Source organism: Pyrgilauda ruficollis, unplaced genomic scaffold (genome assembly GCF_017590135.1).
Source record: "Pyrgilauda ruficollis isolate IOZ18807 unplaced genomic scaffold, ASM1759013v1 scaffold38, whole genome shotgun sequence".
Taxonomy (NCBI): domain Eukaryota; kingdom Metazoa; phylum Chordata; class Aves; order Passeriformes; family Passeridae; genus Pyrgilauda; species Pyrgilauda ruficollis.
Genome location: NW_024525267.1, coordinates 8423828 through 8450375, shown reverse-complemented (window position 1 = coordinate 8450375; position 26548 = coordinate 8423828). Strand labels below are relative to the sequence as shown.

Below are 26548 nucleotides of genomic sequence, written 5' to 3'. Positions count from 1 at the left end.
AACACAAACCTTTTTTCTGCATATCCTCCCCTCCAGGCATCTGATTCTTTGGGAAGTGAAGAACTCAGGGAAGTGTGTGGTGGGATGGAAAGCCTAAGGACTGGGGATCCAATGGAGAGTGGGTGAGGGTTACCCCGCAGCCCTCTCCCCTCAGGGAAGGGAGGAACCACGTAGGGAGCAGGGATGTCCTCCCTGCATCGCTCACACTCCTACCCCACTGGCACAGGGATGCCAGAAACCTTCTCCTCCTCCTCCTCCCCTCACCTCCTCCGTCCTCGTTCTGAGGGCAAAGAGGAAACAGCCCCAGCTCTGGAGAGAGACACTTCCAGAAGGTGAGACTCCACTTGGAAAATGTATTAGCATGAACGGCCTGATGGGGATAATGGATGGGGATGAGAGAATGTGAACACATGGAAAACAATTCAAGGTTACAGTAAAGGAAAATACATTTTAAAGATGTGTTTTAGGGAGTTCATCTGCTGCCAAGTCAGGCAGCACAAAGGAGACAAGCCAGTGTGGAAGTAAGGTCACAGAAGTTTAACTACCAGCATTTCCATAGCAAGCTTGAAATCCCTGCTGCTAAGCCTTACCTGTATTTTGCCCACCCTGGCTACTGAAAAAAGAATATTGTGGTAGAAATTCTTTCTTTTAATCTGATTTTTCTGTTTCTGGTCTATTGAAAGCACTGAGATATAAAACTGAACCCATTTCTGCCTTGAACTACTTTGCCACAATGAATGAAGGTTGCCCCAACAGCAATCTCATGAAATCAGGCTTATGTTGAAGCAACAACTTAAGCAGTAGAAATCAAGTTTTATTTATTGCTGTAAGATCTGGATTCCATGCCCACACTCCCTGCTGCACTCATAATGCAATCAAAGCAGGATATTCTACATCAGTGACTAACTGACACCCAAAACCCCACCAAAAAGCCACTATGACATTAAATGCTTTATTTACAGTTTCTGTTTTCCTAGACAATTAATTCAAGCATATAAATTTAATTATTAGATTTCAAATCCTAGCAATAGATTGGATATTGTCCCATGAAATTATATACAGCATACATATCATTGTCAATGATTTTAGAGGGGATTGGTAAATTAGAATAGGAAGTGAGAAGCACTTTGATTGTGGATTTAACAGAAATATAAATTATATAAATTATTATTGGAAGGAAATTGGAAAAATTTTGTGTGTGTGTTTCTACAGTTTAATTTAGTTAATCTCTTTTCCAAGCAACTGAATTCATAGGGTAAAGGGTACATTGTGGGCACACCTGATTCCTGCTGGAAGAATCCTCTTTTGCACCTGAATGCCAGGTTTGGTCAAGTCTGAAGTAGTTGATGTAAACCAGGGGGATCTTTGTTACTAAAGTGTATTTGAATTGCAGAAAAAGTCACTAACTCACACCCAGTGCAAGAAAACCAGATGAAAAGTTCAGGGGGAAAAAAAGAAGCTGAAAAAGTTGGAAGTTGAGGGACTAAAATTGCATGGGACAAGCGGCCACTCTGCTCTCCCAAATTCAGACAAAAAACAAGGAAGAAAAAACGCTAGCGCATGCTTGGCCTGAATAAGCTGTATTAGCAGAAGAATCCAAAAGGTTTGTGCAGCTTGTGGGCTTGGAATCTTTGCAGACATTGATCAGAGGACTTTTTACAATGGTGTGTAGTGAGAGGACAAGGGGGAATGGCTTCTCTTCAAACTGATGGAGGGCAGGGTTAGACGGGATATTAGAAAAAATTCTTTATTGCAAGGGTGGTGAGGCCTCAGGCTGCCCAGAGAAGTTGTGGCTGCCCCACCCCTGGGAGTGTTCAAGCTTGGGAGTGTTCAAGCAGATTGGATGGGGTTTGGAACAACCTGATCTGGTGGAAGGACCTCTAAAAAAATCCCATTTCTTTAGCTGACCACTTGGAAAGGCATTTGTTTGGAAAAGGCTGAAGTGCCCCCTGGTCTGTGGTTATGTTCCCCTTACGACAATCTCAACTGGAACAGCACATTTTGCTTCAATTCAGCCCAACAAAAGTCCTTACACTTGTGTTTGCAGAACCTAGTGCAGCACAGGAGAAAGGGGCTGGGGGCACCACTGCAGTGGGAAATATTCTTTTCTTTGTATTCTTGAGTCATTTTTGTCTGGCCAGAACTGATGTTTGAAATGTGCATAATCACTAACCGTGACAATTATTGTCTGCTGAGTGTCATGGAGAGCAAATACCAATAATATCCCCTTGTGCTTGTGAAATAGTCTGTGGGCTAACAAACTAATTACCACTGTCTGAATTCCACGTTTCCTTCCTCCAGAAATCAAGAGTGCCTTTTGCCAAGTTGCAGTTTACTCCAAGATCTGGCACCTGCAGACTTGAGCTTGGTGTGTCCAAGATGCCTGAAATGGAAGATTATGTAATGCAGATGCCCATGTTGGTTGAAGACAGTTAAATAAATATACAGCAATTTTCCACTCATGTACATCATATACATTGCCAAATATCTGAAAAGGCTGGGGAGTTGCTGCACAGCCTTTGGGATGAGCACAAGCTGTAACCCCACTCAGCACACTTCGCAGAATTAATATAAAAGCCTAAAACTGAGCTGGATCAGTTGTCCAGTTTGCTCACACAGCTCAACCACGTGTGCTGAAGGTTCAAAAGGCAAAGATTCAAACCTGACCCAAGCCTGCTGGGTTCACAAAAGGTTTGCAGGTAACCTCTGCCTTTACTGCTGCAGGGCTGCACAAATCCTTGTGCAAACACAAGGTCTTTCCTCCCGGGCTGTCAGAGCCACTCTGCCCAAGCGTGCTCCTGCTGTGGCTGGGGCTCCAGGAATACTCACTGCTTCCTCTGCCAGGGAAGTGCACAGGCTTCTACGCAAGGAAAAGCTTGCAAAGAGTTTTGACAAGATTCAGGTGGTGTGTAGAATATTCTTTTCCCATTCTCTTTTTGGAAGCCCTTCCCAGATGCAGGGATAATGCCAAGTTCCCAGACACTTTCAGTGAGTATCGAAGAATGAACTACTGAATAAAAACCAGACATTTCTTTAAATGCATCTCAAGCTTTCCATCCTTCCCAAGTGACCCCCAACTTCTCACACCTGACTGAAGGGGGGATAATACTGAATAGACAAGATGGACAGGGGGGAAACAAAACCAAACATAAAAATATTGCAAGATAAAGTTTTTGTATGACCTGTTTTCATGTCATGAAAACTCCCAGAAGAGCCTGTGGTCACTGCTCACAGTGGGTTGGTACATTTGCTTTCAAGGTATTTACTAACAAATTCAGGATATGTGATTTAGCTTCAGCTCCATTTTTAAAACCACAGATCATAATTTGAGACCTTGTATCAGTGTCCAGTTTAACTCCCAAGCTATTCCTTCAGAGTACACTGAGGCACTAATTAATGCAGCCTTGGGAACAGCCTGTACCTGCACACAAAACTACTTCTGCAGGCTACAGACTTGTGATCTGAGGTCCAAACTTAATGTAAGATAAACCAGACATTCTGCTACTGCATGAGAAACCAAAACATCCCTGAGAAGGAAAGACCAAGATGAAAAATTAGCAAAGCAATTATCATTACTGAAAGTAAGAAACTAATTTAAGTTTTTAATTCCAATCCTGTAAAGGTTGATTTCTAACTTGCAAGTAAGAAGACAAATCCTACCCTGGAGGCCAACTTACTGCATGTTCTTTTTTTTAATTCTTCTTTAGAAAATACTTGCCTTGCAATAAGTAGAGAGACATGGAGTTGTTGTTAAGCTGAATTGCTCTGAATATTGTCTCACAAGTATTTAAAGAGATTTGTGATAATGAGCTCCTCTAACAAAGGCAGGCAAGATCCGACTGATTAAAGTTGGAAAAAAAATTGGTAGGAATTAAGGATTAGACTATTGGAACAAATAATGTTAAAAACCTGGTATTTAAAAATCAGATGTTTAATAAATATTTTCTCATTTTATTGAAGCAACCAGCTCTCCCACACTGCTGCTAAAGCCATTTACCTGCAGTGCCCCTTTCCAGGCTCTGTGCGTGGCTCTCTCCAGAGGGTTTCCCCTGATGACCTCCAGCCTTTCCCTTCACCTCCAGACTGCAAGGCAGAGCAGCACGAGCACTCAAACACTAGAATGCTGCCATAAAGGAACAAATTCCTTCACCAGCTGCACAGTGGAAGGCTCAGAGGGTTCCCAAAGAACTCTGTGTGGCTTTAATGCCTCTTTCCTGCATCCACTGCTCCTGACCTCCCTCACAGGGGAGTTGTGTGAGGGACAAGGATACTCACCATCATCACAGGACCTGTGAAAAAAATTAACTTAATGAAAGCTTAGTGTTTACTATGGTAATTCTGGCTGAAATTTTAAATTACCACCTCACTGCTTTTTTTTTTTTTTCCTCCAGATAGGATTCCTTACATTTGATACCTGCAGATGGGCACCTGATTGCTCTAAGTTCACTGCTGAAAAGGCTCATGAAGTTTAGATGGGAGGAGGTGGAAAAAAAAGCCAAGCACCTGGAAAACACTTCATTGCTTCTTTATTTAGATGCACCCACAGTACAGAGCCTCTTGAGCATGTGCAAAAGAGGAAGATAACACATTTATAGCTGGGAGCACCATTGAGTTTGAGTTTCTTTGATACCACTTTTAAGAAAGTAAACTGTTTCCAAAGAATGACATTTGAATCCAAGAGTTTAAGACCTGCTTGTACTTTATCCAGAGGTGGAAGATATTTTTATTATTACTTGGATGTAGAGTAGAAGACATTTTCACAGTCTGGTTGGACCAGTATTTTCATATGCACCTTTTAATATATATATATAAAGTTTCATTTTTCCCCCCTACCCACAGATAGTTAGATGCACCTAAGTTTAAAAACAGTAATGGGACCAGAGCATTCCTATGGGGAAAAGTGAACTTTTGCTGCCCTCTCCTGCTTAAACAATGAAATGCTAAAATATTAAGATCTATGAATCTAATGCTAACCTTGAAACAAAAAGCATGACAGGTCATTCGCTATACTACAATCAAAAATAGGACAACAACAAGAAATGCATTGGTACTATTTATATTTGAAAACTCCTCATGGCTCCATGAGGTTATGAATACAACATATTTACAGCAGGTGGTCCAAGTAACAAAAACTCTTACTCAGAGAGGTTGTGATAAAAAGCACACGCTTCTGTGGATGGGAAGCAACACTTGGATAAAAGTTTTCATCCGAAAGTAGCCCCATTCTCTTTCAAGATGCTGTTTCATAGAGTTCAAAATGGAAAACTGGGCTACATAAAATCTGCTGCACATACCAACTAGGAAGAACTAATTCATGGCTCACTCCAGAGCTGCTAAGGGAAGCACATGAGCCAAATTAAAAAAGCTACAATAAAAACATTCTTCAACCTTGAGCATCATCACCTTTGTCTTCTTTAAGGGCAATTGCTTTGGGATAGTGGTGTCACACAATTAAGAGAAAAGGGCATCTTTGCTTTCAAAGACAGAACTAAAAGGAAATTATGTCAGTTTTACTTGGAGGGAGAATCTCATCTTTCCCACTCCTCAGAAAACAATAAAGAGCTTTTTAGAGCTCCTAATATATTTTCTTCTCCATCGAGTGAGAGAGCCTGAGGCTGTAGTTAAGCACGTATAATGCAAGTACAGCTGCTGCATTTCTTACTCAAGCAATTTTTGGCTCCAACACCCTCGATTTTTTCATATATGAGTACAGATAAAAAAATAAATTAAACCCTTTTACTTATGCTAACAAAACCAAGATTAAATTTACTGTAACCCTGCTAGCAAACGCTCCAATGGCATTAGAATACCTTTATTTAAAGCATTCCAACCTCTGGAAAAGAGACAAAAACACTCGAAAGCAACGAAAGGAAAACAGTAATGGAGACGTGCAAGATGAAGAAAGCAACATGTGGTCAACTCAGAGTGCATGAGAGGAACTTTACTTGTACAGTTGTTACATCCCCATGACCCAATGCCCTCGCAGCTCCCTCCTTCCTGTGAGCAGACAGCGCTCAACCCTTCCCCCTGAGACCAATGTGGCCCAGGACACGCAGATCACCCAACACCTGCCGGACGAGCAGTCAAGAACAACACTGACACCAGCAAAGGTGGTTTGTGGAACTCAAGAAGCAAACAAAAGTGTAATTTATGATGCACTGATCACACTTGGGCCCACGGGCTGCCTTCCTCTTCCTCCTGCTGCAGCTCCAGCGGGAGCAGCGGGAGCCCTGCGGGGCCGGACGCGGCGCTGGGGCAGCGGCACACGCGGGGTCCTGGCAGCAGCTGCTTCTTCAGGTGCATCACCCAGCCTTTAGAGTCAAGTGACTTCATAACAACAGCACGTCATCTCCTTCTCCTCGAAGGAACATTCCTTCCCAGAAGTGATAAATCATTTATAAACGTCAGACACTGCCCGCTGTCCCCGTGGCAGAGGCCAGGGAATATCGCAACCCACCAGGTTCTGGTAAGTTTTGTATGATCAATAGTAGAATGACATGGCAAAACCAAAAATAGTTATGAACAAACAACACTCACCTAAACCCTAAGTACAGGACAAGGTGCTTTTTCTAATTTCAGATTGTTGTGTTTTACTCCACCAGGTGAAGAACATCAAGTTTTATTCCTCCATTCTTTCTCACTTTTTTACAATGGAACATAGTCTTTGAGCATGAGTTTGAGTCCACCCTCTTGTACTGTGAAACGATCATTTCACACAGAAATCACACTAGCAAGTTTGGTTTTTTGGTAACAGAAATAAAAGACTGTCAAAATCAATGGGCTAAGGGACATGATTTGTTATAAATTTATTTAATCTTCAGTATTTCAGCTTGCACCTTTGCTTCAGCACTTTAAAATAAAATGTTTCAACTATGACAGAAACTGCCTAATTTACATTGAGTCCCAGTCAATGTTCTTAAAAGAAGCTCATAATAATTCCATTAAATCATGTCGTGTTTGGTGTTGCATATGACTAGTTCCACTTTTTTTTTTTTTTTTTCCAGAATTAACAATGTCAAGTTCTTACAAAGCCTTGAGTTTACAACATTTGTGTGTGCAGACCCAGGAGTACAAACTGTGACCTGATAATCCTGAAACAGTCAGTAGTCTAGGAGGGAATTCTTTTTTACTTTTTTTCCGTGCCTGAAAACAAGAAAACTTCAAATTCTACTGTATATTTAAATGGTAGGAAGAAAAATATACAAGCTTGTATTTATACTGTATTTCTATCAATGGCAACAGGTCATAAATTCATGTTTGCAACTATCACAAAGACTCATGAACACCAATTCATTTTTATACTGTAAATACTGCTGGATTGATGGTTTAGGATTATCAATTCACTGTTGTCATATGTCTATAACAGTTCAAAAGCATCCTGGAGAAAAATCCTGAAACACATACCTTCCGGTATAGAATAATGCAACTGCATTAGCTAAATATATACTGTACAGAAGTCTTATCAGCATTTTACCTACCAAAGATGTAAGATTCCACTTTCAAATACAAAGCAGATAGCCAATATTGTATACTTATAATACAGCCCTCTTCTTTGTTTTTGTATTTTTTTTTCCTCTTTTGTTTTAAACAATTTGGTCACAATGCACCTTTGATATAAAAGCATTTTAAACTTTATTATTAATACTCAGAACATTAGGATTTCCAGAATTTTTTTTTTTCAGTAGCATTTGTAGAACCACTTTTGGTAACAAATACAGTAGTTAGGAATGAGCATCCAGATGAGAATGCAGAAGTGTATTATCCAGAATCCTTTCCAGCTAAGACCACAGGGCTGGTACTGTGATGAGTAATAGTACTAGAACCACAAAAACACTAGAGTATGTTTCTTAGAGGCTACATCCTCTTTTGCTGGAACACTTTATAAATACATATTAAAAAGTAAGGCAACAACTCCAAACTGTCCAAACTGCCATCTCAACTCAATTTCCAAATAGATCCATGACCACTGGAGATCAATTTCATGTTTGTGTTGTTTAGCATGTGTCTTTATTCTTTCAGAATGGTCCAATAAGAACATACTGTAATAATTTAGCAATTGGTGTTTCTAAACCAACTCTGATACATGTGTCTAATGCTGCATCACTAATACTGGTTAGGTATTGAAGTCCAGGGTGTTACCACTGCCCCTTTTTTAATTTTTTTCCATGGATTGTGGACACTGATTTGGATTTGCAATAAATAGGTGCATGAATCCAAAGCTCCCTTTCCTACTATGTTTATCACCTACTTGTTTTTTAATTCCTAATGTTCAAATTAAGGAAGCACCAGAGACAGCCTGGTACTAAAAAATGCTCACACCAGTAAACAAAACTTTTATTCAGGACCAATGTTTTTCACGGTCCTGATCTGAATGGACATTCAACTTATGAAGATATGCAAAAGAAAAAGAAAGTCAAATTACAGTAAAGTTATCCAGAGAAGGAGGATGTTACACAAACTCATAAGGAAATGACAGTCTTTTTTCTCTTTTACTATAAATACACGTAACAGTTTAGCAGAAAGACAAGCTAAATTTTAAGATTGTTCACATTTGAAAGTTGTATTATACTCTCTGCTAACGATAAATAAGGAACAGGTCCTGACAATGGAATCTGACATTGCAATTTTCATCAACAGATCTTTGAAGACTGGTTTTAAAGAAGGGTTAAAACAATGATTATGTTTGCAAAGTTCTGAGAAGTCCATCTGTTGTCCAAACTTTGGATTAAAGTCCTTATTTTTTTCCTTTACTTAGAGACAGGTATATACAGTGCTGTTGTAATAATGAAACAAATGTGAAATCTACTGTAAAGTTGCACAATACAGAAAACTGTTGCTCCATCTTCTACTACATAAATGTGTGACTCCACAGGTTAATAATGCTGTTTTGTATTTTTGTTAAGTTGGAATTATTCCATCACGTCTAAGACCTCTCTTTAATTCCAAATCCTCCAGTTTTTTCCACAGTTCTTCACGCTCTTTCTCTTTCTTCTTCTCACTGACAGATGAAATAAAACAAAGAGTTAGCAGGAGAGAAGACTGAAGATAAATAATAGTTATGTTAAAAATATATATAGTTGACATTCAATAGCTGCACTAATTTTCTTGAACACAACTCCAATTTTCCTAACATAAATTTAACATTTTTTTAATATTTTCTTTTTTTTTTTTTTTTGTTACCTACATAAATTTAACTAAACAAAGCAGTATGAGAAGAGCATAAAATGTAAGCTGAGCAAAGTGACAGTGTTCATAGACACTAATTTGCAATGAGGAATTTAAAAATGCAGTGGACTTTTACTACAGAACTGATCTGTCAAAATTATAAAAATTAACATTTTGGACTAAGTTATGTAATTATTTTTATGTTTATTTATTTAAGACATAAATAATCTTTTAAAACACAGCAACTTCCTAGAAAGCATTCCCTGATCCTTTTAGAATCACTGTTTTTACTTACACTGACTGCTGGCTTCCCTATAGCTTAGACACCAACCAAGGCCAAGTTCAACCTACAAGATGTGCCTTTTGTTCAGTGAGTTACTCTTTTTCCACACCAAATTCCTGCAAGATCTGTGTAGCATTTGCTTTAAAAACAGACTTTAGTGGCTGATTTGAGAAAATTAAACAGCAAACCTAACATTTACTTTAACCTGCGTTGTTTGCTTTCTAAATTTCCTGTCTCTGCCACAGCTTACTGTGACTAAATCTCCTTGAGACTGCAAGGCACAAAATGCTTTCAAGTTCTATGACATCACCTTGTAGGTTTAGATGAAATGGAAATCTGACAATGACAGAAACACAGATTCTCTGCCAGTCACATTACAGAAGTCTTGAGAAGTATTTCAAGGGATTAGAAACATTCCTGCACACTTTGATTCACTCAACATACCAACATCTGGCTCATTTGTTTGGAATTTTGATTTCCCAAGAGGATTTTAAATATTTAAAAAAATACAAACAACTTTCGGATAAATCCCTGAAGAACAGTAAAGGGAAAAAAAAGAGCCTATTGTTACTGGAGAGTATTTAAAATTAAATACAAAAGTGAAATAGCCTTACATTTTCAGGCTACTTACCAATATTTATCTTCTAATCATTAGGAAATACATGTCTGCTTACCTAAAGGTCTGTTAGAGGATGATCACCTCATCCAACCTACCTATTTGACCTATCCTAGCCATTAATATTGAATGTATTTCTCCTCAAGCATTAAGTGGTATCAAAGCTACCCTTCAAAAATTTCATTAAGATGCTAAAGGTTTTCTGAAAACCTTAAGGTAAATATCCCGGTTTATACATTCAGATTTTAAATTTATAAGAAGTAAATAAAAATGGTGAAATGGTTAGCACCAGCCTTGGTAAGAAGTACAATGTCAGCAGGCGCAAAAGAAATTCTTTGTGCAGTTCAGCCACTAAACCTCCCCCACTATCGAGACATGGGACACACCACTGCAGTGTCTGGTCCTGTTCAGAGCAGAATTTCTCATCTTAAGGGACAAAGTGCAACCACAAATTTATTCAGGTCACCAAGCTGCCTCAGTGAGTATCTGGACTAGATGATCAGTCCTAAAACTCTCTGCCTTCTTGCTAGGAAACCACAGAGTTTGTCTCAACTGCTCGACGTGATTGGCACTTATTTATCAATACATATCAAGAATATCTGGCTTCTTAGTTCAAATAGATCTCTAAACGAGTCTCTACAAGTAAAATGCCGTATTAATGAAGTAGCCTGTTATGTGCAGATTTTTTGGGCTATAAAACAAAGAGGAATGAAAGGCCAGTGACTCCAGTCACACAAGCCAAAAAACTACAACAGCCAAGAGACTTTCAAGGTTGGACTACCCTAAAAACCTCTGCTGACATGCAGTGCCCTTTGCATTGCTTGGGGGAACCCTGAGTCACAGCCAAGGTATGGCTTAAATGAAGTTGCAACGTGTTCAAAGTTCCTGAAATTTGCTCCTTTTTTTCACCTAATCTTTGCATAAGGGGAAACTTTTGAGAAAAGATGCTGTACTGTAATGGAGAAATAAAGATCAGGGAAAATGGGAGAAAAGACAAGAAGCCACTGGAGTTGAACTAATGCCTCTATAAGTGGTGTATTTAATGGATCCTGCACACTGAAAGACTCAGATACAGGAGGACCCTCTGAACAAGAAATAAAAAGGCTGAGAGATGTCCCTTTACTCCACAGAGGAGCACATCCAGCCAACAAACAGAAGCTTGGAAAATCAAATCTTAGGGGTTTCCCTCATGTCTCTTTCCAAATCTCAGTGTAACTTTTTTTTTTTAAAGTCTTTAATCAAAGTGTTACCTTTAAACCCGTGTTTTCCTTTTATCATTGAAGATCTTGATACACTTCACTGTTTTGGAATGTGGAGTCAAAAAGGAATTGCACCAGGAATGTGGATTCCAAAACCATGAAATGGATACTGTATTTAATAAAGGCTAAAGAACAACCTGCACACAATCTCACATCCTGCAATGAGAAGCCTAACCAGCAGGCAAGGGCAAAAATGGGGCAGTGTCTATAATGCCAGAGATTCTGCAACTGCACCTGAGTGTAAGGGGAGAACTAAACTGCAAGCCATGTGCACAGCTGACAAAAAAAAAGCTTTAAAAAGTTACCGCTGACGATCTGACTTGTAAGTGGCTGTCAGCTCGTCAAACATGGTGCTGTTCATTTCCATGAATGCCTTCAACACATTGTAGACTAAAGCCACAATAGCCCTGTGGAACATGGAGAAAGAAGAAAGAAAGGAATCCATTAGTTTCAGGTGAAATCAAACGTGAAATAAAAAGTGTCTTCTCTTCCCAGCCTTTCTGTGACCAATTCTGTTCCTGCAAGTATGGTTATGTAAATTCTTCGATTTCACTGAAACTACTTTTGATTAACATTCTTAAAGGTGAGAATCAGCTTTCATGTCCCTACTGACTACTGAAATGGAGCAGGCCAAAACTCCAGGGCAAAAGGCAACAACAGAAAGCTATTACATATAACTACAGTCTCTTCCCTCATGCTGTGGAGCAATTCTGAATGCAGCTTCAGAGATTCAAATCATCAATGCTGGCAGAAGGAATAGAATTCAAACACAAAATGAAAGTGATTCATATTTCCTTATGACTCTTCTATGAAGCTGAATATTCAGTGCATCTATGCAAAATACAAAGCTGTATTTCAAGAGTGATTTCCTTGTGCTCATGCAGTTCATATTCATCTTCCCTTTCACAGTTCCTGATCCACTACTCTGGCTGTCATATTCAGACCCAGGGCTGCTTAAGAAGCAGCTCTTCAGCCAGGAGGCAGTGAATCAACAGCACAAGTGCCAGGAACCTTTGCAGCTAATCCTTACAGGACACACAAACTATGTGCCATTTCCCAAGCACCCCTGTCTCTCATCTCTTTAAATAAACTTTCATTTTTGTTGCCTACATGAACAATTTTCTTATAAAAATTCTTTAAATAGCTCCTTTATTTTAGATGTGTCCGTACCTGGCTCATGTAACAAAATTACTATGGGTATAAAAACTCTGAATTGGAATACTGGAATATTCTCATTACCAGAAGCATCCCAGTGCACACTATTAAAAAGGTTGGAGACTGGTACTGGAGTACTGTGCCATGGAAAGTGTCTTTTTGTGACCAGTGTTAAATTACAGAGGCTTTCCAGCAGCATTAGATTTGTCATGTAAGCCCATAAACTTCAGAACTTGACTAGGTTCAGAACAGGAAAAATGTTTGAAAAGATGAAACATTTTACAGGAAGGTATCAAAGCAACTGGGACCTGCACATATAGCACAGCTCATTAAAAATACTGAGTTTACTAAATGCTAATCATCTTGACTTAGAAAAACTTTCCAACTAAAATAAAGGATATATACCATCTCACTGTAATAGAATTTTTCATAAAAACACTTTACTAGATCATTCAGTTTGGAATAAAATTGCCTAATTATCACATTATCAATATTAAGTAACTGCTCAATTATTGCCACAAAGAACAGCTGTATTTAAATAAGTTTAGAAAAAACAATCCAACCTAAGAATATACTGTTTGTAGGTTTCATGGATGTTTAAAAAAATGCCAACACCAAAAGCCTCCCAGAGGTATCAGTTGATGATACAGCCACAAATTAATGCCAAGTGATATTATTCTAGACAATTTAGAACCAGGCTTAAGAGCCAACCCGTTTATAAAAAAACTGCGTAGGAGAAACTCTTGATGAGCAACATTTTTCCTTCAATAACAATGTAACATTTAATTTCTTCTTTTTTCCAGCTTGTGAGAAGGCCTATTTTTATCCTACAAAGTAGTGATTTTTGTACACACACCAGTTAATTAAAAACAGTGAGACAAGCTCATGTGCAGACTAATATATATTGTCATTAAGAGAGTTGCACTTGCTCAGAGCAGCTCTGAGTCTGCATCTCTCCCATTCAGATGTTCTTCAGCAGACATGCCCTGAGTTTATCAGTGGGATGTCAAATGGTAAGAGATAAAGTGTAAATGCACAAACTTACGGATTCCAGTGCTCTTTAGAAATCCTGTACAGGCTGGAAAACATGATGGGAAGTATAACGTTTGAGTTCTCCTCTATCAAACTCATGATGTATTCATTATTCCAATAATACAGCGCTCTTTCAGCCACCTTTGAGTCAAAGAAATAAAGTAAGAACAGGAATTCAGATACCTGTAATGTTGTGATTTTCTGATAGAAAAAGAAATCACAAAGAAACTCCATAAAGATGAGCTAACAGAAGTCATTAGTTTTGAATTAAACTACTCTAATCAGTAGCATAACATGCATTAATGGAATTAATTTCTATCCTGTAGTTCTGATCCCACAGCACCCACTCTCTATTTCCTGAGCAATGTGTTATTGCTCACTGAAGACTGGGTGCAGACACAGCATCAGTGCTGCAGTTGAGGAGGGGAAGAAGAGCAGACAGACTTCCCATCACCCTTTCCCTCAAAATCAGGAAGGATGCAGCTGGAAAAAAATCCAGCAGTGCCGGGATACCAGAGGAAGGAGACAAGGAAAGACCCCATAGCTGGGCTGGATAAGGGAGGAGAAATCTTAAGTGTGGGGAAGGTACCAAGGACAGGAATTACCCTGGAGAGAAGCTGGGAGTTAGGAAGGAGGATGCTGATCTGAATTATGATTTTAAAAAAAGATGTAGTCCAAGGAAGAGCTGAAAAGTCCCATCTGTCTTTGTGCCAGGACAGATCACCAGGCTTAATATGGAGACACTACAGGCCATGAACTCTCTATCCTCTTCACATATCCATTTACATCCCATTCATTGCCCTCCCTCCCATTATACAATGTGATTAAAACAGGCTACAGTTTGTGTCACCTCTAACCAGACTCGTGGTCACATGGTTAGAAGGAATCAAGTCAGAAAACGGGAACTGCACAAGACTGCACCAAAAACCAGGGAGCAAACCCATCCTCCAGGGTCTACAGGGCCAGCACCTGGCACCCACAGTGGGAAGGGCTCAAAGCCTGCTTGGACACAGGTTAAGGATTTGTGAGGGGCTCAGAAGGACAAGCTCTGTGCTGTAACCCCAACACCTCTAACAAGTTATTCATAGAGTTCAGACCTAACCTTCCACCCCAACATATCCTCTTCCACAGAAGACAAGTACTTAAAAAATAACATAGAATAATATTTACATTTGGGGGCAGTTATGTTTGAAACTGAGACTATACATTCCTATATAAACAATAACCTTTACCACTGACCTGAAAATGAGGGCTAGAGACACACTTGGCAATTTGTTTAAACAAGGGTTCCTGGATTTTGACAAATTGTGATGGTTCAATTACATCCAAGATTTCCTCCAGCTCTCCTAGGAACATGACCTAAAGACAAAAAAGAAAGCATTGAATATAAAACCTCCAAATCATCTTGTTCTGCAGAACGCTGGTAACCTCCAAATTCTGCTGCTTCAGGAAGAAATGGAAACCTCACTAGCTCAGTGAACAATTCCAAATCTAACAGAGTTTTCAAAACTATCCTCAACTACATTTATTTTCACCTTCTAAAAAATCCTCTGCAGCAGTACCAGAATTATTTTGTGAATGAAAACCAGACTTATCAAAATTTTCACAGTCAAAACTGTTCAAAAAACTACAAATAAAAAATCGAAAAATCATCTGCAAGAAATAATAACCAAGATTCACCACAGCATGTGCTATCAACCACAAATTATTTAAAGATTCCCTGCTTATTACGTTTTAGACCAAAATGATTCTTTTTTTTTTTTTTTTCCTTTGTAATACTAGCATATCACTTACCTCTTTCTGACTGCAGGTTTTTGGCCAGAATTTCATTAAACCTCTAATGACCTAAATTAGAAGGAAAAAGAAGTTAGATTTTTCACTCTTCTCTCTACAGGGTAAATAATTCATAGTGAATAAAAAGTATGAAAGAAATATTTACTGGTTCTGTGAGTGAGGGGTCTTTCTCCAGAAACTGTACTATGCAATACGCCAGCTGTGAAGAGGTAAGAATTTACAAAAACAAAATTAGAACATTTCTATAAAAAAACCACAAAACCCCAAGTTTTTTATTAAGAAAAACTTAAGGCAAGATGCTATTCAGCTCTCTCAAACTATAGCCAATTTTAGACTGAGATGCACAGTTTACACTGTGCAAATCCATTCAAAGTTCAGTTTATGAGAAACAAGAGGACACTACACAAGAACAATTAGAGTGATAAAGTAGCAAATAAAATAAAAATCAGAACAACTTGGAATTCTAAATACAGTCACACAAGCAATGTTTTGAATCTTCTGCTACTCTCTTAAAGTGCAACTTTTTACTAATTTTATACAGCAAAGTCATGAGAATTCTTGCAAGATGAGTCGACACAGTTAAAACCTGGAATAACATACTTAAAAAGCAGAGCTTTATCACCATAAGAAATACTGAAAATTTTCACTATCTGAAAATCAGAGAGAAAGGTAACAGGTAGCAGTTATAGAGGAAAAATTATATAATGAAAGCTGAAGATGCAGAAAGATGTATGAGAGCATAAATGCAGTATTAAGGAATCTGTGAGAGAGAATATTAAATGAAAAAATGTGGTATCAGTATTCAGAAGGTTGCCAGGGTGTAGACGAGCTTTGACAGGACAAGACTAAGAAAACCCAAACATCCTCTTGGGAGAGAGAATGGGAAGGGCAAACTTGTGAGAATGAGAAAAGAGCAGAGAGGAAAACCTAGAGAGCGAGCTTAACTACTAAATAAAATTTTCAAACTATTACAGATGTGTATTATGCTTTTAATTGCCTAATCAGAACAGAAGCTAGATATCTGTCATAAAAAGGATATTGAATTAATTTTGGAAAAAATTGATTGTATTTTTTTTCCACATTTAGGATTTCCCCCTCCCACCCTTTTTATGTGCATTTAATTAAATTTACAAAGCAACCTTAAAATATATACATATAATTCTTACTGGACAGAAAGCATTTTGGTAATTTCTACCTGTGCATGGAAGAGTGATAAACTCCTGACTGTGTGTAAAGGGATCAGCACCTTCACCAGAAACTGTTTATGCTCTGCCTTGAGAGGTAAAGCAAAACCATTGATAATACTGGAAATGAGAAAAGAAATATTTGTTAGTGTCATCATCACAGAGAGCAATACTGAGGTGTGAACAAGCACTTTCTAGATTAAAATATATTTAGCAGTCAGCAGTTGTTTACAAACTGGTCCTGCTTTTACATTAGCAGGGCACTACATATCTAGGTAGCAGCCCAGCTCCCATTAGGAATAATCACATAAACAGCTGCACAAACTCTTTGCCAAACAGAGAAGGCCTTGTCTATGTGGTCTGTAAATTCATGTGAGCAAGGTGGTCTTGAGTAATTAACCTACCAAAATTAGATCATTCACTCAAAACATTCACTCTGCTAAGTGTGCTCAGAAGAAAACAATCCTGCAGCATGTGAGGATGAAGTGTGCAGTATTTAATGGACTCACACACATAAAATCAATCCAACACTTTGGCTGTAACTTGCATGCAGTTACATATTCTTGGCAAAGATGTGACAGAGATTTGCACATGAGCTTAAAGATGAGCATGTGCACACATCTGTTTTCAGAATCAGGGATTATCATAATACTTTTTCCGAATCTGACACTATCCTGATGTGTCCAAAAGGGAAGTCTGAGTTAGATAATAAATAAAGACTCCTTTACCTTCCTAAAATTTCCAACAGTTCAGCTACGCCATTGAAGTGTTCAGTTTCATAAACAAATCTAAAAAAAGAACAGTTAAATATAAGCAATATATCAGTTTCCTAAAGGGTTCATAAGTGAAAAGCCCCTTCTTCCACAACTTACCGTAGAAAAATATTATTAATCTGTTTTCGGATAAATGCTCTAAGACCCAGGAACTTGCCATAAATTCTGTGCAAGACTGTTTTTAGGTAGTCTCGTTCCCGAGGGTCTTCGCTGTCAAACAGCTCCAACAGCTGTGTTTAAAGGAAAAAGAGAACTGAAACAGGAGACATTTGACAAGTTGGACATGCAGACTTCTGTATGAAACTGAATTCATGAAAACACATGAATGAAAGGATGTGACATCCATGGTACCCCAGGAGTAGATAATCAGCATTAAAAATATCTGCTGGAACCTCAGTACAACATCATAAACCTCAGAATAATAAATTTGGAATTAACTAGCTCCAAAATGCTGCTCTTCTTCTCCCCAAAAATAAATATAAGACAGTTTGCCTTATACCATTCACCATTCCCTGACTCTGCAGAACCAGAAGTTCCTCCTTTGCTCTAATACTTTGCTCTCACAAGGCTGTGTCAAGGTCACATTTTCTAATTGCTAGTAATTCATATGATGAGCTCTTAAGCCTTCCTAGTGATTGCATGGCCCTCACGCTGTGGAAAGACTCAACAGGGAAGTCCATGCCAGCACTGGATCTGCTGCTACAGGATCTCCACCAATTGCCACAAATCAAAAGCATCAGAGGGAATTAATCCTTCACTTTGAACAAAATGGTGATTTCATTATCAATGCCAATTAAAAAACCAAAACAAAACAATGAATAATAAAAAACAACAATAACAAAAAACCCACATTTACTAAGTAGCTCTTAAATATACAGCAAAATGGTTATGTGAGACTCAGTCAAGGGAGAAGGTGTTGTAGTGTCTGGTATTGTACAGAACACATCCCAAACACTGACACATGAAGCTGCACGAAATGAGTAGCAGGAATATCACCTGCAGATCTTTGTTTTATTCCCCTTGAATCCTCTGCCACAACAGTATGAGCTTTCCCTTAGCCACCTTCTTCATTTTTTTTTTATGACACCATGACATTGAGTATTCTGGTGGATGTTTGGAATAAATTCAGAGGTAAACTTTAAAGCAGAAAGCACAACCAACTGGCACAACTGTACAGAATCCAGGGAATTCTAGGTAATTTTTAGTAATCATAGGCAACCAGTATCTGTCTTGCATGAAAAAAGTGACTGTGAACCAGTACCTGTCGTGCAAAAGAAATAAGGACAGTTTGTCAAACAGGTCTTACAAATGGGTAAGATGCTGTCAGAAAATCATTACAGGAGTGGCAGAAAACAAAATTATCTAGATTCACAAACAGATAAAATTATAAATACCTATTACAAGTAGATATGTCAGTGTATGCATGCTATACATGATCTCTGTGAAACTGCTACACAACTTCGAGGAGGTGAAAAAAGACAGGAAAAAAATGATTAGAAGTTGTTAGGCTGTCTGGGATTTTGCTTTCTAACATGCAGGTCTAGGACTGATGCACACATTCTTCCTCATTGTCTGGAACATTTCTGCAGCTTGCAATGAGACCTCACTGTATTTTCCTTGCAGTATGAATCTGTGGTGGGGATTTCATGACGGAAGTATGAGGTTTGTCAGCTGCCCTCCAGAGGTTATCAACACATTGCTCTGCTCAATTAGTTCTAGATTTCAATAAATAAATAGTCACCTCATCCTTCCCCAAATAGCACATTTCAGCCTAAGACAGCAAACAGCTGGAAGCACTTATGTTTTTTGTTTTCTTACTGGATTGAAAAGTATTTATATTTCCAGTTCTCTTATGCAGATCCTCTCTGGAAATACTGCTAAACTAAGACTAAGTCTCTCTTTAAAAAAAAAAAAAAAAAGACTATTATTTTGCTATGTCCAATTTGCTTTCAGGTTTCAGCAATAAAGTCTTATTTTTATGAATAAGCTACAAGACTTCCATAATTTATTTTGACTATTCTAAACACACATGGAAAAGGGAAATTAATTTTCCAAAATAGCAACCTACATAACACAGAGACTTGTGGATATATTTGAATAGTATGTCTCTTAGCAACCACTGCCAACCATTTCAAACTGTACATAAGCAGGCTTTAGAAATGAACAGCTACACTGCTAAATACAGTATTTTTTAAAAACATACAGCTGAAAGCCAGAAACACAGCTATACTTTTAAAAAAAAAAAAGCAAGAAGCAAGTAAACAAGCAAAAAGTTTTTAAAAAGTCCATTAAAACAGGTTTTTTTAATGTTTTTTTTTTATACAGGCAACCTTACTGCCAAGAAACACTTCATTAAAATTTTAAAAAAGAAATTTAAAAATTAATTTTCAGAAAAAGCTGATTCCAAATACTCCAAATGTCCCATTTGTGTTGTCAGTGTCATGAGACACAAAAATTCTTAATGTTCTTAAGTCTCAAATTGCTTTCCTGAGTAAGAGACCTCAGCTGCAGATACTCAGGAGTTACCCCTGACACACAACAAACACAATGGGAAGTGGAAGGACACTCCAGCTCCTACAGTTTACCACGAAGTATTTACACACATGGAAATATAACTATTTGCACGTGTGTGTATGTATATGTCTGAGTAGAACTTTTTATAGAAAAATGTGAATTTTAAATTGACACACTGTGCACAGCAATATAGAAATGTGCATCACCAAACCCCATGGCAAGAACATAGGAATCCTTAGAACTCCTCTGACCTCTTAATTGTCATATCATGTTTTCTGACATGTAGGTTTTAAAATCTCATATTCCCCTCTTTCAGTAGATAATATTCTTCCATTTAGTAGAATTAATGAAAACTAGCAAGACTAAAAAAGTAATAAATCCTTGGTTTAGACCCATTCTCCTGTGCCAAACTGACAGTTCTGAATGTCTTAAAAGGGCGTGAGTGGGATGTTGCCAGTCATGACCAAGTTCAGCAGCACAGAACAGGAGCATCTAAGAATTATTTTTACTAGATTTTGGAGGAGAGCACATGCATTCATCCTAATGTAATCCTGCTCTATCTAATCAAACTAAAACCAGCCTGGAAAAACCTCTCAGGAGTGATTTGTCATGCATATTCTTTTATCTCCATCAGGTACTGGATGAACACATTGGTGCACCTCCTTGTCAAATCAGTACTGAGATAAGCAAAAAGGAAACCACCAGAGGTTTGATCCAGATGAAAAATGCTCCTGTGTTTAGGAGATGGATAAAATAAAAACTTAATTATATCCTATTGCTTTTGTAAGATGAAGAAGGTCTTGTGATACTGAGAAGGAAACTGAATTCTCTTCTTTGTAAGGACAGAAATTGCTCTGTTCACTATATTTTTCAGGTATTCTTCATCCAAACAACATAGATGAACAATAAAAGCACAACTTTTATTGCCTGAGCAGAACAGGGAAAAATAAAAGCTCCAGGAGTGATAAGAGGCAAGAGAAAGGTCTTCAGAAATGCTGATTATCTCCTGCCAACTCTAGTTGCTTTTTCATTCAAGTGTCAGCCTGCAAGGAAACTCCATTTTCTAACTAAATAGGAATCATTCTAAAGTCCCCTGATTTCAAAAGCAAGCTAAAGATAGCATCAAGCACAAAGTTCTTTTTGACTCTGCAGTTACACAAAAACTCACGAAGGGAAAACAAAACCAAGACAGGCCTGTTCTCAAATCTGAAGACAAAAAAAACGCATCTGTGGTCTGTCTTGGCTTATGCCAGAAAACAAATGTATAAACAATACTAAGATACATTAAAAGTGGTGTTCAGGTAGTCTCTTTATACAGAGAGAACATTTTGAGACTACCTGGTAGCAAACTTTTAATTTTTCAACAGTTACTGTTTCAGCTGTTTCAGTAAGTCAAATATTTTGACTGAGGTATTGAAACTGGATCCAAACCATCTATTTTATGTATCTATAGTAACAGAGACTGACATATAAACACACACACCTTTTTCCACTACCTCCATAGATTGAAAACTTTCATTGTAGATGCTGGTTTTGCCTTTTTCTGTTGCAAATGAAGTTATACTTTCAAATTCTAAACTGAATTTTTTAAAGGAATTTTTTTTCCCCAAAAGCAGCACTAAGCCTTAAAGAAAACACACCAGCTTACCTGCAATACAAATTTCTGATCTATGTACTTTTTGGCAATGCTGGGCTGAAATTCTTGGCTTTCCAAAAATCGTATGAAAAACTCATATACAAGCTGCAAAAGAAAAAGTAAAAAAAACATGGGTTTAGTTTGTGACTTGATTACTCTTTATATTTTTTTGTATTTCCCTAAATTATTTTGTTAGAAGATTAAATGCTTATTTTTCCCCAGTACAAAGGGTTAAAAAAAATGGAAAATATTTTTCTCCTTTATCGAATTGCCACCTTTTAGTTAAAATTAATTACATGAGCTTTTTAAGCTGCCTCTGCTTATTTAACTCCAGTCAAAGACATTTCATCACCAAGAAGAGGCACTGCCATCTTGTAATGCTTGTTATCGTCTTGTAAAGCTTCCCAGAGTAATTGGGAAGCACATTTAAACTGCCCTCTGAACTACTGAAGTCACATCAAATACAGACATTACAATTCTGAAGGGGTTGGTGAAACAGTTGGAAATATTTAAATTAAATTAGAAACTGCTTGGAGTAGTGTTCTAGTACAACTTGAAACACAGAAGAAGAATACAAACCAGAATTTATTCAGAAGTTCCTAACTTACTGTAAAGATTAGCCTCAGGGCTGGAGAAAATCTGCTTATTTTCATGCAATTCCATCCCTACCTAAACTCTGCAGTGGGACAGCAAGACTTTTCATTTAGTGCAGAAAAAAGAAGAGTATAAAAACCAGGGAACAAGGAAGTGAAGTGAAACAGAGACTGCTGTGGCCTCATAAGAGCAGCTCTGATCTGTCACTGATAATGAGCTACCAGCCAGCCATTCTCTTTGCAGAACCTTTTCATAAAGAGCACCCACTGAAAACTCTTTCCTTTTTGTCTTTAGTGAGTATGAATATTGATACCGAAAGGAGAAAGGAAGCTTAAAAATTAAAATCATTTTAAACTTTTCCATGACAGAAATATGCTGCAAAACTGCTGCTGGTACTTTCTAACTAAGTGTTCTCTGACTTCTCAAAAGAAGCAAGAGGAAATCAAAAAGAAGGAGAGAGGTTTAGAAGTAAGTTGTGGGAAAAGTGACAGCTTACATAACACCAACATTAAATCATCAGGAAACCAATTCCATTGACTTTTCACAAATACGTTGGTGAGTTTCTTCTTGACAATGCTAAGTCATCCACTGGATAAGAAATTCCATAATTTCCATGCAAGTAATGACATTTTGAACTACAGCACCAGTGTCACTGAATGTGCTGTTTTTCCAGGCAGGCACAGCTCCTCAGAGCTGCCTTGAAGTTTTGAAGATTCTTATTTTTTTGTGAAATTTAAATAAAAATGAGGGATGAACCTACATTTCAACAGATTCTGAATCAGAGAGCACAAAAGAATGAAAAAAACTGCTCACAGGATTGTGCATGCAACTGTAAAATAAAATCCTCATTTCAGGCTGAGATCAACCCTGCTTCTTTGCTCACAAAAACTCCCAAGCTCCACAAACTGTTACTCAAGCAAACTTCCTGTAAATTTACCAGTGGTGTGAGTCATTATCCTGAGTAACACACACAGGATCTTCATCTATATTTTCTATAAAAGAATCTACTGCATTAGTATCAATGATGTTTTCTCCAGTTTAGTTTATGTTCATTCAAAATCACAGAACGATGGAATGGTTTGGGGTGGAAAGGACTTTAAAGATCACCTCATTTCACACCCCCTGCCATGGGCAGGACACCTTTCCCACGACCAGGCTGCTCATCCAACCTGGCCTTCAACACTCCCAGAGATGGGGCAGCCACAGCTTCTCTGGGCAACCTGTGCCAGGCCCTCACACCCTCACAAGTCAAGAGCTTCTTATTAAAGTGTAATCTGAATCTCTCCTTGTCCTATCACTATCTGACCATGTAAAAAGCCACTCTCTCCCTTGTTTTTTTACAAGCTCCCTTTCAAGTACGGGCAGGTTGCAATGAGATTTCCCTGGAGCCTTCTCTTCTCCAGGATGAACAGCCCCTGCTCTCTCAGCCTGTGCTCACAGGACAGGTGCTACAGCCCTCTGATCATCTTTGCAACCTCCTCTCTGGACCCATTCCAACAGGTCTACAATTTTCTTGTGCTAGTAACTCCAGCCCTGGATGAAGTGTTATTCCACATGGGGGTCTCAAAATCCCTTGTTCTGACAACTGAAATTCAGAGGAAGGGATGCTACTCAGTGAGCTTGAATCCTGCTCCAAACACCTGGGAGCAAACCTTGACTCGAGGAGGGGAAGGAGGACTTAGATAGGGATGCAGCTTCTCATTCATTTTTCTGATCAGCTGCCAACACCTGTGCACTTTCCTATGAATATTAACCACTCTCAATAAAGCAAAACTGCCAGCAGTGTCATCCTCACAATGCTCTTGGTGCAGTTGTTGAAAAATACTTGTGCATCAAAGCAGTTGGGAAAGCAAAACAATTTTTAAATCAGTGAAGGAAAACAGGAAAATGAGGGACACCATCAATATAATTTTGAAAGAAAGATTAACATTTTGCAAATATCACAAAGTTCTCTCCCTTCTCTGCAGGTACTATATTAGAATCATAAACAGTATTAATAAATGTTAGTGTCTCACAGACTAGTTCTGATTCACAGGTTTAAAAAAAAAGCTGAGAAAATTATTAGATACACTAAACAATGACAAGAATTTCTTCTGAGGTAAATAATCAAAAACCTGTAAGTGCGGCCACGATGCCTCCAAGGTGGGCTCATCCTCTTCTGGATCAAATTCGTTGCTGTCACTAGGTGGGAGAGTTCTGAAGATATTGCAAGATACCTGAAAAGGCAAAGAAAGGAGGATGAAATCCATTCTGCAAACAGGTAATAGATTTCAGGACTCTGTATGTCTGTACCTGCTCCATCCTCCATCACTTAAACACTGTTTCTTTTTCCTGCTGTCTGAAAAGGATCTTTACCAACAGCACAGGGCTAAGGAACCTGTCACTTTACAAACCTGCCACCAGCCTTGGCTTTTCTCCTTTCCTCTGATATCCCATCATTACCCAGTCTGCCACCATGTTCCAGAGGAGCCCACCAACACGTAATTCCCAATCCTGATGGGCATCAGTGGGAGCCAGAACTGCTTAAGACTTGTAGGAAATACCATCAACTCGTGTTTATAAGTGTTGTCATACAGCATTTGGTTATTTTTGTCTGTACAGAGAAACATTAATGATGAAGGTCTCATCTGTCAGCACTTGTTAGGAGTTGCCAGTTCTACTCACACATTAAATGCTTGGACACCTCATGCCAAGTACAGAACTTGGTACTAAATGAAAGCAAATAATAGTATTTGCTTGACACTTAGCCTACATTTTATTTCATGGCTGGCTCGCTTTGCTTAATCTTATTTAGAGGTACTTTGGTGAGACTGCCTGGCTTTGTGAGGTTCATGCTATCAGCAAAGACTGAGCCAGAGAGCTTTCCTGGGTTAATTAGAGTGCTGAATGGAGCGTACAGCTTATTATGCAGCAAATCTGATAACTGCAAACATGCTGTAGGGCCCCTCTGCACTTGGAAGGTGATGATGTGCCTTCCTTGCTCTGCTCCTGCGCATTTGACCCATCCTTAAGCTGGTTAATCAAACAGCTGGGAAAAGCAGCATGTTATCCCCTAATCTATACGTGACCCCTTCATAGTAGTTCAGACAAGCTAAGCTATTTAAGACGCAAAACTAGTATGTTCTTCAGCATCCTTGTTTAATTTTCCAGCTTTTTTGCTCCTGTAAATGTTTTAGTCTGTAAGGAGTATTTTCAGTATGTTGGCAACTTGGTGAGAAAGGGCACTTTAAAGTCCACAGTTTAAATACAATCCAAATACTGATAAAACCAGATTTAAATAGGCTGAAGTTTTAGAATTTGCAAGACAAACAGAACAGATTCAGGCACTACAGAAACAGAAAGATGAAAGAGGCAAGTGCAGGAAAGCACACGTGGTGCACCCAGTGAGGGATATTGACTGAACACAGAAGAGTGAGCAAGGCAAACCAGCGAGCACAGAAAACAAGAGGCCACACTGGTTTGTGCTGGGACTTGTCCCTTCCTGCCACAAGAGGGTGTGTGCCACTGCAGTTCCAGTCCTGCAGGCTCTACAGGAGCTCAGCACAGTTTCAGCCTGGAGAGACTCAGCTCTTCCTGCAGCCTGTGCGGATGGGTACTGAGCTCCTCCTGCGCTGTGCCCACAGCAGCAGAGTGACTGCCAGCATTCACCAGGAGAAGATCTTTACCTCCTTTCTCCAGCCTCTTCCCCAACTCATTCACTTTTCTCAAGAGCCCCTTCGTGAATAGACATTTCTAATCTCACGAGAGGTCAAATAACTATTCCAGGAATACACACATGTTACAGTTTGTCTTTCCTCAAGGATTCCTGAGCTCCTCCTTCTACTATCCCTGATATGAAAATGCAGGGAGAGGAGGAGAGTGATCACAATTAGCAAGACAGTGTTTCTATGGTACAACACAAAAGAAGGCAGACAGCAGAAAATATTTTTAAGTAAAAAGTGGGAAATGTACATTGTATCCAAACATTTGGGATTCTAAAATACTTACTCAAGCATTTTTTGTTAATGCTTCACATTCAAAAATTCCAGCTCTCTCAGGATTTGGATCAAAATAAGAAACTAAGAAAACCAAAGGTAGCTTTTTTTTTTTTTCCCTTTCTGCTTTAAATTTCATTTGAAACAAGAAAGAAAATTTTCCGCAAATTTAACTATACACGTATTATTAAAACTTGTACCTACAGATCACTCATCAGCTGTTTTGTTTAGAAACTGGAACAAATACTGAATTATGGCACAAGCAAAACCTGCAAGGGAAAGTACATACTTTCAGAATGAAGAGCTAAACAAAGACAAATTCCTGCAAGACTCAAATTAAGTCAAACCAAGCCTCAAGCAGTTAGTGCCAGGGCCTTACCAGCATGACAGAAGTATGAGAGGTTCAGCAACAATTAGCTAAGTTCCAGCACAGACACCTGGATCTTGAGCTTCGGACAAAATTAGTATGATCTCTGGAGAGTGCCTATTAAAAAATGCCAGTCTCAAGGCAACTCAAAAGCAGGGTTTTTGCATAAGAAAATTAACATGAAGGAGTAAATGCAATTCAA

The 26548-nt window shown here is 38.5% G+C and overlaps 1 protein-coding gene across 2 annotated transcripts in view; it reads right to left on the bottom strand.

The window, feature by feature from the left end:
- Nucleotides 1-5040: 5040 nt before the first annotated feature.
- Nucleotides 5041-26548, bottom strand: part of PPP2R5E (protein phosphatase 2 regulatory subunit B'epsilon) — a 72724-nt gene continuing 51216 nt past the window's right edge. For both annotated transcript variants that reach the window (XM_041476205.1, XM_041476204.1), the window contains exons 4-14: nucleotides 24120-24221; nucleotides 21424-21516; nucleotides 17361-17491; nucleotides 17217-17276; nucleotides 16500-16608; nucleotides 15450-15503; nucleotides 15305-15355; nucleotides 14750-14869; nucleotides 13524-13651; nucleotides 11629-11730; nucleotides 5041-8998 (exon numbers count right to left, since the gene is read on the bottom strand). In XM_041476205.1, coding sequence (XP_041332139.1) covers nucleotides 8899-8998; nucleotides 11629-11730; nucleotides 13524-13651; nucleotides 14750-14869; nucleotides 15305-15355; nucleotides 15450-15503; nucleotides 16500-16608; nucleotides 17217-17276; nucleotides 17361-17491; nucleotides 21424-21516; nucleotides 24120-24221 — 1050 coding nt within the window. In that variant the 3' untranslated portion in view covers nucleotides 5041-8898. The remainder of the gene's footprint in view (nucleotides 8999-11628; nucleotides 11731-13523; nucleotides 13652-14749; nucleotides 14870-15304; nucleotides 15356-15449; nucleotides 15504-16499; nucleotides 16609-17216; nucleotides 17277-17360; nucleotides 17492-21423; nucleotides 21517-24119; nucleotides 24222-26548) is intronic.